This window comes from Entelurus aequoreus, linkage group LG14, assembly GCF_033978785.1.
Source record: "Entelurus aequoreus isolate RoL-2023_Sb linkage group LG14, RoL_Eaeq_v1.1, whole genome shotgun sequence".
Lineage (NCBI taxonomy): Eukaryota > Metazoa > Chordata > Actinopteri > Syngnathiformes > Syngnathidae > Entelurus > Entelurus aequoreus.
This window is the reverse complement of record NC_084744.1, coordinates 15,981,124-16,000,303: the sequence shown is the minus strand read 5'-3', so window position 1 is coordinate 16,000,303 and position 19,180 is coordinate 15,981,124. Positions and strand designations below refer to the sequence as shown.

At 40.0% G+C, this 19,180-nt stretch overlaps 4 protein-coding genes and 1 pseudogene across 5 annotated transcripts in view; 1 reads left to right on the top strand and 4 right to left on the bottom strand.

Moving 5' to 3' along the window:
- Positions 1 to 3,992, bottom strand: part of ackr3a (atypical chemokine receptor 3a) — a 79,915-nt gene extending 75,923 nt beyond the window's left edge. For both annotated transcript variants that reach the window (XM_062069103.1, XM_062069102.1), the window contains exon 1: positions 3,765 to 3,992. The gene's annotated coding sequence lies outside the window, so the exon portion shown is untranslated. The remainder of the gene's footprint in view (positions 1 to 3,764) is intronic.
- A 3,169-nt stretch (positions 3,993 to 7,161) lies between these two features.
- Positions 7,162 to 8,186, top strand: LOC133665345 (NAD(P)H dehydrogenase [quinone] 1-like). The gene is made up of 5 exons (XM_062070616.1): positions 7,162 to 7,243; positions 7,309 to 7,439; positions 7,505 to 7,618; positions 7,687 to 7,788; positions 7,843 to 8,186. The coding sequence occupies exons 1-5, from the start codon at positions 7,162 to 7,164 to the stop codon at positions 8,137 to 8,139; spliced, it is 726 nt and encodes a 241-aa protein (XP_061926600.1). The 3' UTR covers positions 8,140 to 8,186.
- Positions 8,187 to 9,438: 1,252 nt separating this feature from the next.
- Positions 9,439 to 11,414, bottom strand: LOC133665277 (ribosyldihydronicotinamide dehydrogenase [quinone]-like). Its single transcript, XM_062070529.1, has 6 exons — positions 11,322 to 11,414; positions 11,076 to 11,240; positions 10,186 to 10,316; positions 10,006 to 10,119; positions 9,829 to 9,930; positions 9,439 to 9,765 (listed from the first exon to the last, which is right to left on the bottom strand). Exons 1-6 carry the CDS (start codon positions 11,323 to 11,325, stop codon positions 9,469 to 9,471), a joined length of 813 nt encoding a protein of 270 aa, XP_061926513.1. The 5' UTR covers positions 11,326 to 11,414; the 3' UTR covers positions 9,439 to 9,468.
- Positions 11,415 to 13,074: 1,660 nt separating this feature from the next.
- Positions 13,075 to 15,021, bottom strand: LOC133665276 (ribosyldihydronicotinamide dehydrogenase [quinone]-like). The gene is made up of 6 exons (XM_062070527.1): positions 14,969 to 15,021; positions 14,723 to 14,887; positions 13,837 to 13,967; positions 13,657 to 13,770; positions 13,480 to 13,581; positions 13,075 to 13,416 (listed from the first exon to the last, which is right to left on the bottom strand). The coding sequence occupies exons 1-6, from the start codon at positions 14,970 to 14,972 to the stop codon at positions 13,120 to 13,122; spliced, it is 813 nt and encodes a 270-aa protein (XP_061926511.1). The 5' UTR covers positions 14,973 to 15,021; the 3' UTR covers positions 13,075 to 13,119.
- A 1,690-nt stretch (positions 15,022 to 16,711) lies between these two features.
- Positions 16,712 to 18,707, bottom strand: LOC133664459 (ribosyldihydronicotinamide dehydrogenase [quinone]-like; annotated as a pseudogene).
- Positions 18,708 to 19,180: the final 473 nt, after the last annotated feature.

The following is a 19,180-nucleotide window of genomic DNA, read 5'->3' as shown; positions in this document are numbered from 1 at the left end:
GGCTAATGTCTATTCATAGTGTTATAACTACTTCTAAATCACTAATCTTTGTCTCCTAGGCATCAAATATAGTACATTTATTTCAAACATCATCCCTGCCGGACGAATGATAGCTATTCATGCTTCACTACACATCACAGTTCAACAAGGCCATAGTATTTGATGTGCTTAAAATTATCTATAGTTGTTTAAGACCAAACAAGATTTCTCTATGTCCGATCATTGATTGTTTGATTGAAACTTTTATTAGTAGATTGCACAGTACAGTACATATTCGGTACAATTGACCACTAAATTGACCACTAAACCCGAATAAGTTGTTCAACTTGTTTAAGTCAATTCATTGACTATCAAGACGGTTATTTTTACTTTGAATACCCTACACGCAAGTGAATGCATGTATACTTAGTCAACAGCCATACATGTCACACTAAGGGTGACTGTATGAACAATGCCAACACTGTCATAAATCTGGGCCATACAGTGAAACCACACTAAACAACAATGACAAACATTTTGGGACAATATTTGCAACGTAACGCAACATAACAAACACTAGAGAACAAATTCCCAGAATTCCCTGCAGCACCAACTCTTTTGGGACGCTACAATATAAACAAACACCATTGGTGGATCTACACCTAACATCCACTGTAATGATACCAAGTACAGGTCCTTATCGAGTTGATACTACTGTGGTTATATCGATATTTTTTAGCATCACAAATTCTTATTTCGTTTTTTTTAATTGTTTTTTTATTATGTTTATAAACTCAGGACACATGAGGACTTTGAATATGACCAATGTCTGATCCTGGAACTACTTGGTATCGGATTGATACCCAAATTTGTGGTATCATCCAAAACTAATGTAAAGTGTCAAACAACAGAAGAATAAGTGATTATTACATTTTAACAGAAGTGTAGATAGAACATGTTAAAAGACAAAGTAAGCAGATATTAACAGTAAATGAACAAGTAGATTAATAATTCATTTTCTACCACTTGTCCTTAATGGTGACAAAATAATAGAATGGAAAATGACACGATATGTTACTGCATATGTCAGCAGACTAATTAGGAGCCTTTGTTTGCTTACTTACTACTAAAAGACAAGTTGTCTTGTATGTTCACTATTTTATTTAGGGATAAACTTGCAATAATAAACATATGTTTAATGTACCCTAAGATTTTTTGTTAAAATAAAGCCAATAATGCTGTTTTTTGTGGTCCCCTTTATTTAGAAAAGGGGACCCTGAGGTCTCCAGATCAGCTCCTCCCAGCTGTCCTAAAAACCAGACTCAAAACCAGAGGAGATAGAGCCTTCTCAGTGCAGGGCCCAGTCTGTGGAACAACCTTCCACTATCGATTAGATCACGGGTGTCAAACTGGTTTTCACTGAGGGCCACATCCCAGTTATGGTTGCCCTCAGAGGACCACTTTTAACAATGAGTAATATATAAATATACAGTCGCAGTCAAAAGTTGACATACACTTGTAAAGAACATAATGTCATGGCTGTCTTGAGTTTCCAATCATTTTTACAACTCTTATTTTTTTGTGATAGAGTGATTGGAGCACATACTTGTTGGTCACAAAAACATTCATGAAGTTTGGTTCTTTTATGAATTTATTATGGGTCTACTGAAAATGTGACCAAATCTGCTGGGTCAAAAGTATACATACAGCAATGTTAATATTTGGTTACATGTCCCTTGGCAAGTTTCACTGCAATAAGGCGCTTTTGGTAGCCATCCACAAGCTTCTGGCAAGCTTCTGGTTGAATTTTTAACCACTCCTCTAGACAGAATTGGTGCAATTCAGCTAAATGTGTCGGTTTTCTGACATGGACTTGTTTCTTCAGCATTGTCCATACATTTAAGTCAGGACTTTGGGAAGGCCATTCTAAAACCTTAATTCTAGCCTGATTTAGCCATTCCTATACCACTTTTGGCGTGTGTTTGGGGTCATTGTCCTGTTGGAACACCCAACTGCGCCCAAGACCCAACCTCTGGGCTGATGATTTTAGGTGGTCCTGAAGAATTTGTAGGTAATCTTCCTTTTTCATTGTCCCATTTACTATCTGTAAAGCACCAGTTTCATTGGCAGCAAAACAGGCCCAGAGCATAATACTACCACCGCCATGCTTGACAGTAGGCATGATGTTCCTGGGATTAAAGGACTCATCTTTTCTCCTCCAAACATAATGCTGGGTATTGTGACCAAACAGCTAAGTTTTTGTTTCATCTGACCACAGAACTTTCCTCCTGAAGGTCTTATATTTGTCCATGTGATGTAAGCCGTGGCATTATTTTTATAAGTGTATGTAAACTTTTGACCACGACTGTTCATATGTAATACATTTTTTTTTTTTTTTTTTTACATAAGATTCAAAAACATTTTTTATTTTACTTTAAAAACTGACAGCTTAATCACCAGAATTTTACAGTAAAAGCAGTGAGTTTTTAGAGCATATAAAACAATTGAATAAATGGAATGGAAAAACAATACAACTGTTTCTAGCGGTAAAATTCAAGCAACAAAGCTGCCAGGTTTGTTTTTTTTTACCGTAAAGTCTATTTTAGTATGTGTTTTTTAATGTTTTAGTGGCTTACTGTATGTGGGGGGAAAAACAGTACCAAAGTTGATTTTACAGTAAAAAACTTAGTCGGTGGAATTTAACCGTAAAATCCATTGTCAATTTTACAGTCAATTTGATCATTTGTTTTGAAATCATAAGTCAAGCAGATATTTAAGTACAGTATTTATTTTTAATTTAACAAACAATATTTTTGGAATACATAATTTTGATAATATTGAATTTTAAAATACAGGTATATGCAATTGCATGCAGTACATGATTTTTAATGTTGAAAGGGAAAGAACAAATATATTTCGTAAGAAAAGATTAAGCATTTTATTTAACGCATATTATTTGCAGACTTTTGCGGGTCACATCAAATAATATGGAGGGCCAGATTTGGCCCCCTGGCCTTGAGTTTGACATCTGTGGATTAGATCCTCCCAGTCTCTGAGCCAATTTAAATCTAAGTTAAAACATGTTAAGATATCTTGGTCTTTTTTTTTTTACTTGTTTTATACATTTTAGTATTTCAAGTGATATATTCTGCACTTTTAAGGTATATTTTACTATTGTATTTTATTCATCCTTATGTGTTACAAAGTAAATGTGACACTACGTGCCCTTTTTTTTTTTTTTAATTGTTTCTTATATGTCTGTACACCACTTTGACCAACTGGGGTGGTTTTTAAATGTGCTATATTAATAAATAAACTGAAGGGAACTTCTCAACTAGGAATTTTTTTTGAAAAACATTTCACAATTAGATAAAGCACCAGCAACAGGTCATTTTTTATTAGGTGGCCAATTGTCAAAGTTAATAATTCAATGTTGATTATTAGTTTTATTTATATGTTATGGTCATAGAAGATACAGCCGAACACCAAATGGGCGTGTAACTTACAAAGGGGGGGAAAAATAAAAATAAAATATGCCCGCAACAAAAACTTTCCATCATAAGTGAGCATCTTCAAATCTTTTTTTTCTTTGACTTGTTTTGTGACGTCACCACAGAAAACTGCCAGTGATGGCAAAGAAAATAAATTTTAAAAATTAGCTTGTTGATGACAGTACGGGGAAAAACTGTCCTGGCTGCTCAGTAAAATATGGCCAAAATAACAATACATTCAGGGCTTTGTTTAGATACCAACGGGTCCCCCCAAAACACGTAAAAAGTCTTTACCTAGTGCAAACCACAGGTCAAAAGATGTCACGGTTGGGTCGCATGTTTATGCGTGGGTCGTTCTCCAAGGATGCAAACGGAAACTCCGGAGGAAAAATGCAGGTAAGGAAAATGACTTATTCCTCATAAATCACACAGGATACGAAAATACAAGATACAAAACAAAAGAGACGCGTGCCGATCGCAAAAACTTAGAACGGGAATCCTGAGCAAAGAAGCAGCAATTCATCCAAATAAGAACGCCAGACTGAGTGTGGCGAACAACGGGAATAAATAGCTCTCTGATTAGTGCCCGGGAGCAGGTGTGCGCCCCGAACACTAATCAAAGGCAGGTGAAAACAATCTGCAGTCATGGCAACTAAAACACAAACCCAGGGGTGCTCAAAAACAGCAACTGAGGGAGTCCAAAACTAAACAAAACATGATCCTCTATATCAGGGGTCCCCAACCTTTTTTGCACCACGGACCGGTTTAATGTAGGCTTTATTTTCAGTGACCAGCTTCCCACTTGTGAAAAATACAATTTACTATAACGCTGAATTAGTTGGAGCACTGGATTTGTTTCTTTGCAGTGAAAAGCTGATGGAAATTAGCCTTTGGCTACAATATGTCAAATTAATATTTGATACGTTCATTAATGTGCATTGTATCATGTCACAAAGTTATAACAAATGGCAACTTCCTATGAGGAGTTTTATTGTACATCTATTAACAAGCTCATTGGTGTGTCTGGTGCACAGGTGTCAAACTCAAGGCCCGCCGGCCAGATCTGGCCCTCCACGTCATTTTATATGGCCCGCAAAAGCCTGGAAATAATATGTGTCAATAAAATACCTTATATTTTCTTTCTTTACTTGCTTATTTTCTTACTAAAGGTATTAGGGGTTTTTTCTTGTTTGACAGGGGAAAAAATTAGTGTCCAATATTGCAAGAAATATTATATTATCTAACTTTGTTGGTCAAAATTCAAATAAATACTTAAATATCTGCTTAACTTATGGTTTCGAAGCAAGTTATTCATCAAATTGTACGCTATAAAAATGACCAATAGATTTTACTGTTAAATTTAGAAAGTTTTTCACAGCATATTACTGTGAGTTGAAAGAAGAAAAAAAAACGACCACTGTTTGTTTTTTTTTACAGTAAAATTCAGTCAACTGAGCTGTCAGGTTTTTGGTTTTTTTAAATCCATGGTAGGTGATTTTATGGTACCACATTTTATTATGGTAAAAAACTGGCAGCTGAGTTGCCGGTACTGTATTTCTATTTACGGTAATACGTTGTAAAAAAAATTATATTAATAAAATAACAGCATATATTTTACAGTAAAAGTCTGGCAACTAAGCTGCCAGTTTTTTCTGTAAAAAACAGTGGTCAAATCCACAGATTTTTTTTTACTCTTTACGTATTTATTTTTTTTAAATATTTAAATTCATAGGCAAATTCTTTAATTATTTACTGCTACAAGTGGCCCTCTATTGGCAGCCATGACTGTGGTGTGGCCCTCAATGAAAACAAGTTTGACAACCCTGGTCTAGTGGGACAGGCCAAAGTTAAGTCGGAGAAAATGCAGTCTTTTATAAATTATAAAGGACTGCTTCTCTCCGGCCCAGTAGCAAATGCTTCACGGACCGGTACCGGTCCCCGCACCGGTGGTTGGGGACCACTGCTCTATATGACAGGAGAACTGTATTTGGAGTGTGGCCATTCATGGGGTCACCAGCATGGAACTACTTTAGGGGCACAGTTTGACTTTGGAACAGATTTATTTTTTTAAAGATCTCTGTTTTGGGAATTGTTACTTTTGAAAATCCCAGTTGAATGAAACCTAAAAGATAATACAGAATAACACAGATAAGAATCATATAAGGAGTTTTGGTGAACAACAAGCCGACAGGCCCAAAGAATTGGCACTTTTTCCTTACGCATCCATTTGAAAAACTCTAAATGTATTAATTACTTCAAATTAGTTGGACAAGCGGTAGAAAATCTATGAATTTAATGAAATTGTAAATCAAACTTTTTTTTTTTTTTTAAAGGAATCCAACTCAAATGTTCTTTTAACATTCAAATCAATAACATTATTTCGGAATTATTATTATTATTATTAACTTAGCATATCAATATGTGGAATTAAATTATGGAACGGATTAAGCAAATAAATCAATATGATTCAGATTAAGAGACTGTTCAAACTACAAGTGTTCACAAAGTACACAGAACAAAAATTATGAAGAACATCTTGAACCCTTTTTTTCCCCTTTTTTAAAATTCAGACAAAGATTATTTATGTATTTAATATGTGTTTGCCTACTATGGTATATTATTTATTTATTATTTATTTGTTCACTGTTCTGTTACAGAGAACAAGGAAATGGGATAAAATTGCTATGGTATGAAAAGGAGTAGGATTAAACAAGCTCCGCTGCTTCCTACTCCTTTTCGGACATGCTGTAATGAAACAACTGGAAATATGTGATGAATTAAATTGTATCGTATGCGTGTTCCAAATAAACTGAAACTGAACTGAACTGAAAATTATTCTTAGTTGTTATTACTGAATATAATGAATACAAATGTATTTGCTTGTATTTAATTTATTTAGTTTATCTCCTACTATATTTAACAATGATGTATGTTATTTGCATACACATTTGATTGGTCTAATGAGGTTTATGAACACATTTTTATAATAATTTCATTTTTTTCAGTATTTGGCCCCCAGGTATAAAAAGTTTGGACACCCCTAATCATAGAGTCATCCGATTGGCTGATAGTCTTAATTGCTGGCTGCAGGCACCTGTGTGACAACCAATGAACACATGAGGCTTCCTGTATAAAACTACCTCCCAGTTTGTATTAATCACCTCAGCAACACTTGAGGACATCAATGGTGAAATATCTATGTGCACTAATACCACAAAATTTAAATGACGGGTTATGCTCAATATGCTATGGAAGGCATGTTTTGTATCATATCAGTACATATAAGTTAAAGTACCATGATAGTCACGCACACACACACACTAAGTGTGGTGAAATTACTCTCTGCGTTTGGCCCATCCCCTTGTTCCACCCCCTGGGAGGTGAGGGGAGCAATGAGCAGCAGTGTTGGCTGCGCCCGGGAATCATTTTTGGTGACTTAACCCCCAATTCCAACCCTTGATGCTGAGTGCCAAGCAGGGAGGTAATGAGTCCCATTTGTATAGTCTTTGGTATGACTCGGCTGGGGTTTGAACTCGCAATCCACCGATCTCAGGGTGGACAACCACTGTACATCAACAATTGGAGTGACCGTACAAAAAAATAATAATAATAATAATTAAAAAAAATTAATTCACACACATGATCAGATTTAAACAATTAGTTGCTAAATCATGCCTGTGCCCTTACAAAGATGGCTGCCATCAAGCGAAACAAGATTTTCAACCAATTTGTTGAAACTTTACATGCGCTTGCAGTTAAACATGTGTACCTATGTAAGTCTTTTGTTAAATGAAGTAAAATTGGTGGTACGGCGTCATCGCCAATGTCGTGTTTTTAGGTGCAGTCAAGAATCCTGAACACTTCTGTTATGCCGAGGAGACCAAAGTGGCGTGGGAGGAAGGAAAACTGTCGGCGGACATCGTAGAGGAGCAACGTAAACTCACAGAGGCTGATCTCGTCATCTTTCAGGTGTAGTTTGAAGGCCATTGGTAATGTTTTAACAAGGAAGTCTTGACTAAATCCAATGCTTTCAGTTCCCCATGTACTGGTTCAGCCTTCCTGCTATCCTGAAGGGCTGGATGGACCGTGTGCTCACGCTTGGATACGCCTACTCTGATGACAAGCGATACAGCCAGGGACTCTTCAAGGTGAGCTTAAACTTGAAGAAAAGCAACAATTTTTAACACATGTTGTAAAAATAACCACTGTTCTTCAGACCAAGAAGGTTGTGCTGTCTTTCACCACTGGCTCCCATGAGTCCATGTTCAGTGCTGATGGCATCAATGGAGACATGAACGTCACCCTCTGGCCACTTCAGGTATGACATCAACATGTTGTGTTCTAGAAACACTAAACTTGCCTATTCCTGCAGAATGGCATCCTGCACTACTGCGGCTTCCAAGTGCTGGCACCTCAGATCTTCTGGGCTCCGTCTCGCGTCTCCCAGGAGGAGCGCGCCGCCATGCTGGAGGCGTGGCGTGCACGACTTCAAGGTCTCCGGGATGAGGCCCCGCTAGCCTTCACTCCCATGGACTGTTTTGATGGTGACAAGGGCTTCCAGCTGAAGCCTGAGGTCCAGGAGAAACATGCATGCCAGGAGTTTGGCCTCACTGTAGGAACCCACCTGGGGAAACGTGTGCCACCCAACCAGATGAGGGCTGGAGTTTGAACTTTGATACCCTGTCTCTACTGAATAAAAGCAGCCTGCCTCTTTAAGATGACTCTGGAAATCTGTGCTGAATTATTGCAAGTTGAAATTGGTACCTTCTGTTTGAACCTTAGTACTTTGTTCTTGTCATCAAAATACTGGAGTCATTTAATTCGGGTTTGTATACTTGAAAATGGTTTAACGTGCAAAGTTATAACCTTTGTCTGAAGAGGAATTTGTCTTGGACATCAGTAGTTTCAACAACAAATGTGATAGGCTTTGTTTTTTAAATGCAGGTAATTTCACTTTGGTCTCCTTGAATGACCATAACATGCACAATTATCTTGGACTAATTTACAACTCAAAGTTGAGTGTACAATTTGCCTTCTGGGTGAAATGTACATAAAATCCATTGTTTTACAGGTAACTTGAACTTTAGATTCAAACTGTTCTGTTCCAACCCTTTAAGCATTTATATATAATTATTGGAAGGAATTCATAAAGTACTGTATGTAAAGTGTTTGACAGACCAGGTCAACAATTGAAAAGTACATAAGACTATTCAAATGTCATTGTATTAATTCACAAAAAAATATTGTATGCTTTGTGAAAAACTATTTTTCATTCAGCTCATAAGAGAACAGGCTGTGAAACAAGTGTTGAAACATTGAATAGTCTAGTATTCAAAAGTTTTAGCAGCTTATTTTTCATTGAAACAAACATTTTTAGAAGGACAATTTGCTTTTACAAGGGGGAAATAATGCCAATAGAACAGGGGAACGGGAATGAAAAGTAGACATTCCCTGCCCTGATCATAAACTACTTTAAACCACTCCTGGAAATCACCCATAAAGCAAAACCAGAAATCTCTGCAAAAAGTGTATTCTTAGCCAAGCTACTGTAGAAACAAAGAGCCATTGTGTAGTCTCTTGCAAAAAAGTGTTTACATTTCCAAAGTTTAACAGCATATCCAAAAGTTTTGGTCCAGAATTAAATACGAGATTTGGCTCATGACCAGTTGCATATCACTGTTTTACACTGACAAAAAAATCTTAACTTTGAGACACCAAATATTGGTTAAACAGTATACGGATCTTGAAAAAAAAAATAAATAAATAAACTCTACTGCTGAATTTTAAGTGAGCAACCTTTATCAAAGTTTACTTATATAGCCCTAAATCATGAGTGTCTCAAAGGGCTGCACAAGCAACGACACCCTAAGCTCCCTTATAATTGGTTTGGTCTGAACAGAAGGCACCAATAGCTTTAACTTTCAATAATTCAGTACAAATTTCCAGAGTCATCTTAAAGAGGCAGGCTGCTTTTATTTTGTAAACAGGGTATCAAAGTTCAAACTCCAGCCCTCATCTGGTTGGGTGGCACACGTTTCCCCAGGTGGGTTCCTACAGTGAGGCCAAACTCCTGGCATGCATGTTTCTCCTGGACCTCAGGCTTCAGCTGGAAGCCCTTGTCACCATCAAAACAGTCCATGGGAGTGAAGGCTAGCGGGGCCTCATCCCGGAGACCTTGAAGTCGTGCACGCCACGCCTCCAGCATGGCGGTGCGCTCCTCCTGGGAGACGCGAGACGGAGCCCAGAAGATCTGAGGTGCCAGCACTTGGAACCCGCAGTAGTGCAGGATGCCATTCTGCAGAAATATGCAAGTTTAGTGTTTCTAGGTGGTCATTGAACATGACATGTGGTGTCATACCTGAAGTGGCCAGAGGGTGACATTAATGTCTCCATTGATGCCATCAGCACTGAACATGGACTCATGGGAGCCAGTGGTGAAAGACAGCACAACCTTCTTGGTCTGAAGAACAAAGGTTATTCTACAACATACTGTACATCAAAAATATTTACTGCTTTTCTTCAAGTTTAAGCTCACCTTGAAGAGTCCCTGGCTGTATCGCTTGTCATCAGAGTAGGCGTATCCAAGCGTGAGCACACGGTCTATCCAGCCCTTCAGGATAGCAGGAAGGCTGAACCAGTACATGGGGAACTGAAAACATTGGATGTTGTCAGGTTGCAGACACTTAAGATGTCACTGATTGCCTTCAAACTATACCTGAAAGATGACGAGATCAGCCTCGGTGAGTTTACGTTGCTCCTCTACGATGTCGGCCGACAGTTTTCCTTCCTCCCACGCCACTTTGGTTTCCTCAGCATAACAGAAGTGCTCAGGATTCTTGACCTCGCCTAAAACACATTACTGATTACAAGAGGCAGAGGGAGACTATACCATTTTTACCTTATTCAACATTTGTATAGTCAATGTAGTGACAAAATTCCAGAATTAGTTCATAATTTAGAGACTCAGCTGAATCACTTTGGTACACCAGGTGACCGACAATCACATGTGCATAACAAAAAAAAAGGAAATTGAAAACATGTTTTGCTTAATGGCAGCCATCTTTGTAAGATTTGATCATTTGTATGAATGAAAATAAAGGTCAAACCCATTGAGGGCACCGCTAATATCATTTAAGTGCCTCAGACTGGAAGTCTCTGCAGAGATTGGTGAGGACAGTGAAAAGATCAGGACTCCTCTTCCTCCTATCCAGGAAATCGCAAAAAGCCGCTGCCTGACCAGGGCACAAAATCTGTAGAGGCTCCTCCCAACCCCACCAAGGACTGTTTTCACTGCTGGACCCTAGAAAGAGGTTTGGCAGCCTCTGTAGCAGAACCTGCAGGTTCTGCAACAGCTTCTTCCCTCAAGCCACAAGACTCTTGAATGCATCATAATCCCTCAATTAACCCCAAAATGACTTAACTTGCTGGAATATAAAGACAATATAACATTCATCCGTAAACATGGATGCGTATTTTATCCTGCACTACAACGAGCTAATGCAACAAAATGTTCTTATCTGCACTGTAGAGTTCAAATTTGAATGACAATAAACAGAAGTCTAAGTCTCTTAAGTTGTGTAGTATAAGTGCACATAGATGTTTCACCATTGATGTCCTCAGCTGTTGCAGTGGCTTTAAACTTCATGGCATAAAGATCAGACACTTGCACCGTGCAGTCCTGAGCGGTCAAAGCCTTCTCGGCGACATCTTTGGCCGCACAATTGAAGGAGCCAGGGCTCTGGTGGGCGTACACGATGAGCACCTTTGATGCTGTCAACACAAGAACGGGAGAAGACGCAGTAGGAAGTTTGCAGGTAGCAACAAGACGTGACACATACAACTTGAACTTACCCATTTCTGAAGTCAGCACACAAAGTACACAACGATGTTGGGGCTGAGGTGAGTTGAGGAACAAACTGGGAGGTAACTTTATACCAAACAGCCTCATGAGTTCATTGGTTGTCACACAGGTGCCTGCAATTAGCAAATAAGGCCATTGGCCAATCAGATTACTCTATGATTGGGGTGTCCAAACTTTTTCCACCTGGGGCCACATACTGAAAAATGAAATTATTTTGATATCTTTGAGCTATTTGTTCATAAACCAATCAAAAGTGTATGTAAATTATAGGGCTGTGAATCCTTAGGCACCCCATGATTCCATTCGATTCTTGGAGGTAGCGATTTGTTTCCGAATCGATTCTTGATTCAAAACGATTCCCAGTTCAAAATCAATACTTTCTTAACAACACTTGGTGCCAGTTCTATGATTAACTACATTCCTCCATGAAATAGATAATCAGCTCTGATTCGTTTCAGTATTACTTCAAAGAAAACTGGTTTTGTTTAATAAAATTCTACCCAAGCATTTAATAAAGTCAAATACGAATAACGAAACGAGAAGTATCACAAATTGTGGGCATCTACATCAACAATACGATTTGCCCAAGTTTCTGGACAGGACTAATGAAAAAAATATATGTATGTATGTATATGATCAAGTTTATGTTTTCATTATATACTGCATGACAAGAACATATGGGGCGGCGTGGCGAAGTTGGTAGAGTGGCCGTCCCAGCAATCGGAGGGTTGCTGGTTACTGGGGCTCAATCCCCATCTTCTACCATCCTAGTCACGTCCGTTGTGTCCTTGGGCAAGACACTTCACCCTTGCTCCTGATGGCTGCTGGTTAGCGCCTTGCATGGCAGCTCCCGCCATCAGTGTGTGAATATGTGTGTGAATGGGTGAATGTGGAAATAGTGTCAAAGCGCTTTGAGTACCTTGAAGGTAGAAAAGCGTTATACAAGTATAACCCATTTATCATTTATTTATTTATAAATACAATAAACATTGAATTACTGACAACTGGCCACCTTATAAAAATGAACCTTTTTTAGGTGAACTTTATTCGACCATCTCTAAACATTTGATCATGGATATTCAAATGTTCAATGTTGCACAACTTGTTCTCTAAGGGTCTAAATGGCAAAATTTACAAAATGTATTTTTCTTTTAGTTTTGTGACATCTCCAGCACCCCCGCGACCTTAAAAGGGACAAGCGGTAAAAAATGGATGGATGGCTTTCCAGTCTCTTTAGCTCTGTTGCAACCTACAAACAAGGGCCTTGATATGGGGGGGTAAGTAGGGATGTGGTACCAGGCCCCCCTACCACTGGGCTTTTGTCAAGTTTCAAGAGTTTCTATTTAAAGATGTACACGCACCTGGGGATAGGCTGATTGGCAACACTAAATGGGCCCTCGTGTGTGAATGTTTTCTGCGTTGGCACTAAAATGAAGTGGCGGCTTGTCCAGAGTACAGCTGGGATAGGCTCCAAAACTTGATCAAGTGAATATTGACAAGTTTTATCTAAAATCATAATCGGACCACTTTATTTTATTGACAGTTTTAAAAACAAAATGTCATGTTTAAGAGTCAAAATCCAGATTTGTGCATGTTTTAAAGTGTTAGTTGGGTTTCCAATTGCACAAAAGTTCCAAAACAAAGTACTAAGGTTTAGAGAATTAGGCCCTGGTGTTGGGATCTGAACAGAAGGCACCAATAGCTTCAATTTGCAATAATTCAGTACAAATTTCCAGAGTCATCTTAAAGAGGCAGGCTGCTTTTATTTTGTAGACAGGGTATCAAAGTTCAAACTCCAGCCCTCATCTGGTTGGGTGGCACACGTTTCCCCAGGTGGGTTCCTACAGTGAGGCCAAACTCCTGGCATGCATGTTTCTCCTGGACCTCAGGCTTCAGCTGGAAGCCCTTGTCGCCATCAAAACAGTCCATGGGAGTGAAGGCTAGCGGGGCCTCATCCCGGAGACCTTGAAGTCGTGCACGCCACGCCTCCAGCATGGCGGTGCGCTCCTCCTGGGAGACGCGAGACGGAGCCCAGAATATCTGAGGTGCCAGCACTTGGAAGCCGCAGTAGTGCAGGATGCCATTCTGCAGAAATATACACATTTAGTGTTTCTAGGTAGTCATTGAACATGACATGTGGTGTCATACCTGAAGTGGCCAGAGGGTGACGTTCATGTCTCCATTGATGCCATCAGCACTGAACATGGACTCATGGGAGCCAGTGGTGAAAGACAGCACAACCTTCTTGGTCTGAAGAACAAAGGTTATTCTACAACATACTGTACATCAAAAATATTTACTGCTTTTCTTCAAGTTTAAGCTCACCTTGAAGAGTCCCTGGCTGTATCGCTTGTCATCAGAGTAGGCGTATCCAAGCGTGAGCACACGGTCCATCCAGCCCTTCAGGATAGCAGGAAGGCTGAACCAGTACATGGGGAACTGAAAACATTGGATGTAGTCAGGTTACAGACACTTAAGATGTCACTGATTGCCTTCAAACTATACCTGAAAGATGACGAGATCAGCCTCGGTGAGTTTACGCTGCTCCTCTACGATGTCCGCCGACAGTTTTCCTTCTTCCCACGCCACTTTGGTTTCCTCAGCATAACAGAAGTGCTCAGGATTCTTGACCACACCTAAAACACATTACTGATTACAAGAGGCAGAGGGAGACCATACCATTTTTACCTTATTCAACATTTGTATAGTCAATGTAGTGACAAAACTCCAGAATTAGTTCATAATTTAGAGACTCAGCTGAATCACTTTGGTACACCAGGTGACCGACAATCACATGTGCATAACAAAAAAAAGGAAATTGAAAACATGTTTTGCTTAATGGCAGCCATCTTTGTAAGATTTGATCATTTGTATGAATGAAAATAAAGGTCAAACCCATTGAGGGCACCGCTAATATCATTTAAGTGCCTCAGACTGGAAGTCTCTGCAGAGATTGGTGAGGACAGTGAAAAGATCAGGACTCCTCTTCCTCCTATCCAGGAAATCGCAAAAAGCTGCTGCCTGACCAGGGCACAAAATCTGTAGATGCTCCTCCCAACCCCACCAAGGACTGTTTTCACTGCTGGACCCTAGAAAGAGGTTTGGCAGCCTCTGTAGCAGAACCTCCAGGTTCTGCAACAGCTTCTTCCCTCAAGCCACAAGACTCTTGAATGCATCATAATCCCTCAATTACCCCCAAAATGACTTAACTTGCTGGAATATAAAGACAATATAACATTCATCCGTAAACATGGATGCGTATTTTATCCTGCACTACAACGAGCTAATGCAACAAAATGTTATGTGCACTGTAGAGTTCAAATTTGAATGACAATAAACAGAAGTCTAAGTCTCTTAAGTTGTGTAGTATTAGTGCACATAGATGTTTCACCATTGATGTCCTCAGCTGTTGCAGTGGCTTTAAACTTCATGGCATAAAGATCAGACACTTGCACCGTGCAGTCCTGAGCGGTCAAAGCCTTCTCGGCGACATCTTTGGCCGCACAATTGAAGGAGCCAGGGCTCTGGTGGGCGTACACGATGAGCACCTTTGATGCTGCCAACACAAGAACGGGAGAAGACGCAGTAGGAAGTTTGCAGGTAGCGACAAGACGTGACACATACAACTTGAACTTACCCATTTCTGAAGTCAGCACACAAAGTACACAACAATGTTGGGGCTGAGGCGAGTTGAGGAACAAACTGGGAGGTAACTTTATACCAAACAGCCTCATTAGTTCATTGGTTGTCACACAGGTGCCTGCAATTAGCAAATAAGGCCATTGGCCAATCAGATTACTCTATGATTGGGGTGTCCAAACTTTTTCCACCTGGGGCCACATACTGAAAAATGAAATTATTTTGATATCTTTGAGCTATTTGTTCATAAACCAATCAAAAGTGTATGTAAATTATAGGGCTGTGAATCCTTAGGCACCCCATGATTCCATTCGATTCTTGGAGGTAGCGATTTGTTTCCGAATCGATTCTTGATTCAAAACGATTCCCAGTTCAAAATCAATACTTTCTTAACACTTGGTGCCATTTCTATGATTGACTACATTCCTCCATGAAATAGATAATCAGCTCTGATTCGTTTCAGTATTACTTCAAAGAAAACTGGTTTTGTTTAATAAAATTCTACCCAAGCATTTAATAAAGTAAAATATGAATAACGAAACGAGAAGTATCACAAATTGTGGGCATCTACATCAACAATACGATTTGCCCAAGTTTCTGGACAGGACTAATGAAAAAAATATATATATGTATGTATATGATCAAGTTTATGTTTTCATTATATACTGTATGACAAGAACATATGGGGCGGCGTGGCGAAGTTGGTAGAGTGGCCGTCCCAGCAATCGGAGGGTTGCTGGTTACTGGGGCTCAATCCCCATCTTCTACCATCCTAGTCACGTCCGTTGTGTCCTTGGGCAAGACACTTCACCCTTGCTCCTGATGGCTGCTGGTTAGCGCCTTGCATGGCAGCTCCCGCCATCAGTGTGTGAATATGTGTGTGAATGGGTGAATGTGGAAATACTGTCAAAGCGCTTTGAGTACCTTGAAGGTAGAAAAGCGTTATATAAGTATAACCCATTTATCATTTATTTATTTATAAATACAATAAACATTGAATTACTGACAACTGGCCACCTTATAAAAACGAACCTTTTTTAGGTGAACTTTATTTGACCATCTCTAAACATTTGATCATGGATATTGAAATGTTCAATGTTGCACAACTTGTTCTCTAAGGGTCTAAATGGCAAAATTTACAAAATGTATTTTTCTTTTAATTTTGTGACATCTCCAGCACCCCCGCAACCTTAAAAGGGACAAGCGGTAAAAAAATAGATGGATGGCTTTCCAGTCTCTTTAGCTCTGTTGCAACCTACAAACAAGGGCCTTGATATGGGGGGGTAAGTAGGGATGTGGTACCAGGCCCCCCTACCACTGGGCTTTTGTCAAGTTTCAAGAGTTTCTATTTAAATATGTACACGCACCTGGGGATAGGCTGATTGGCAACACTAAATGGGCCGTCGTGTGTGAATGTTGTCTGCGTTGGCACTAAAATGAAGTGGCAACTTGTCCAGAGTACAGCTGGGATAGGCTCCAAAACATCAAGTGAATATTGACAAGTTTTATCTAAAATCATATTCGGACCACTTTATTTTATTGGCAGTTTTAAAAACAAAATGCCATGTTTAAGAGTCAAAATCCAGATTTGTGCATGTTTTAAAGTGCTAGTTGTGTTTCCAATTGCACAAAAGTTCCAAAACAAAGTACTAAGGTTTAGAGAATTAGGCCCTGGTGTTGGGATCTGAACAGAAGGCACCAATAGCTTCAATTTGCAATAATTCAGTACAAATTTCCAGAGTCATCTTAAAGAGGCAGGCTGCTTTTATTCAGTAGAGACAGGGTATCAAAGTTCAAACTCCAGCCCTCATCTGGTTGGGTGGCACACGTTTCCCCAGGTGGGTTCCTACAGTGAGGCCAAACTCCTGGCATGCATGTTTCTCCTGGACCTCAGGCTTCAGCTGGAAGCCCTTGTCGCCATCAAAACAGTCCATGGGAGTGAAGGCTAGCGGGGCCTCATCCCGAAGACCTTGAAGTCGTACACGCCACGCCTCCAGCATGGCGGTGCGCTCCTCCTGGGAGACGCGAGACGGAGCCCAGAAGATCTGAGGTGCCAGCACTTGGAAGCCACAGTAGTGCAGGATGCCATTCTGCAGAAATATACATGTTTAGTGTTTCTAGGTAGTCATTGAACATGACATGTGGTGTCATACCTGAAGTGGCCAGAGGGTGACATTAATGTCTCCATTGATGCCATCAGCACTGAACATGGACTCATGGGAGCCAGTGGTGAAAGACAGCACAACCTTCTTGGTCTGAAGAACAAAAGGTTATTCTACAACATACTGTACATCAAAAATATTTACTGCTTTTCTTCAAGTTAAAGCTCACCTTGAAGAGTCCCTGGCTGTATCGCTTGTCATCAGAGTAGGCGTATCCAAGCGTGAGCACACGGTCCATCCAGCCCTTCAGGATAGCAGGAAGGCTGAACCAGTACATGGGGAACTGAAAACATTGGATGTAGTCAGGTTAACAGACATCACAGATTTCCTTCAAACTATACCTGAAAGATGACGATCAGCCTCGGTGAGTTTACGTTGCTCCTCTACGAGGTCATCCGACAGTTTTCCTTCCTCCCACGCCACTTTGGTCTCCTCAGCATAACAGAAGTGCTCAGGATTCTTGACCTCACCTAAAACAAATTACTGATTACAAAAGGCAAAGGGAGACCATAGCATGTCTACCTTATTCAACATGTTTATAGTCCATGCAGAGTAGTGACAAAATTCCAGAATTAGTTTATAATTTAGATTTAACTGAATCACTTTGGTACACCAGGTGACCGACAAGCATACGTGCGTAACAAAAAAACAAAAACAAAAAAAAGTAATGTGAAAACATGTTAAGCTTAATGGCAGCCATCTTTGTAGGATTTGATCATTTGTATGAATGAAAATAAAAAGGTCAAACCCATTGAGGGCACCACTAATATCATTTAAGTGCCTCAGACTGGAAGTCTCTGCAGAGATTGGAGAGGACGGCGGAAAAGATAATCAGGACTCCTCTTCCTCCCTCACAAAAAGCCGCTGCCTGACCAGGGCTCAGGAAATCTAGAGACTCCTCCCACCCCCACCAAGGACTGTTTTCATTGCTAGACTCTGGAAAGAGGTTCTGCAGCCCCCATAGTATAACCTCCAGGTTCTGTAACAGCTTCTTCCCTCAAGCCATAAGACCTTTGAACACATAATCCCTCAATTACCCCCAAAACAGATAAACTCGCTGGAATATGAAGACAATATAGCATACATCCATAAACATGACTGCATATGCAAAAGTGCAATATAGTTATATGTACAGTAAATCTATATCTGCATCGTATTGCTCTTTTATTCTGCACTACAACAAGCTAATACATTTTGTTCTTATGTGCACTGTAGAGTTCAAATTTTAATGACAATAAATGGAAGTCTAAGTCTCTTAAGTTGTGTAGTATAAGTGCACATAGATGTTTCACCATTGATGTCCTCAGCTGTTGCAGTGGCTTTAAACTTCATGGCATAAAGATCAGACACTTGCACCGTGCAGTCCTGAGCGGTCAAAGCCTTCTCGGCGACATCTTTGGCCGCACAATTGAAGGAGCCAGGGCTCTGGTGGGCGTACACGATGAGCACCTTTGATGCTGTCAACACAAGAACGGGAGAAGACGCAGTAGGAAGTTTGCAGGTAGCGACAAGATGTGACACAGACAACTTACCCATTTCTGAAGTCAGCACACAAAGTACACAACGATGTTGGGGCTGAGTTGAGTTGAGGAACAAACTGGGAGGTAACTTTATACCAAACAGCCTCATTAGTTCATTGGTTGTCACACAGGTGCCTGCAATTAGCAAATAAGACCATTGGCCAATCAGATTACTCTATGATTGGGGTGTCCAAACTTTTTCCGCCTGGGGCCACATACTGAAAAATGAAATTATTTTGATATCTTTGAGCTATTTGTTCATAAACCAATCAAAAGTGTAGGGCTGTGAATCCTTAGGCACCCCATGATTCCATTCGATTCTTGGAGGTAGCGATTTGTTTCCGAATCGATTCTTGTTTCAAAACGATTCCCAGTTCAAAATCAATACTTTCTCAATAATACTTGGTGCCAGTTCTATGATTGACTACATTCCTCCATGAAATAGATAATCAGCTGTGATCAGGCCTGGCCCTAACCAATCTGGCGCCCTAGGCAAGATTTTAGGTGGCGCCCGCCCCCCCACATCGG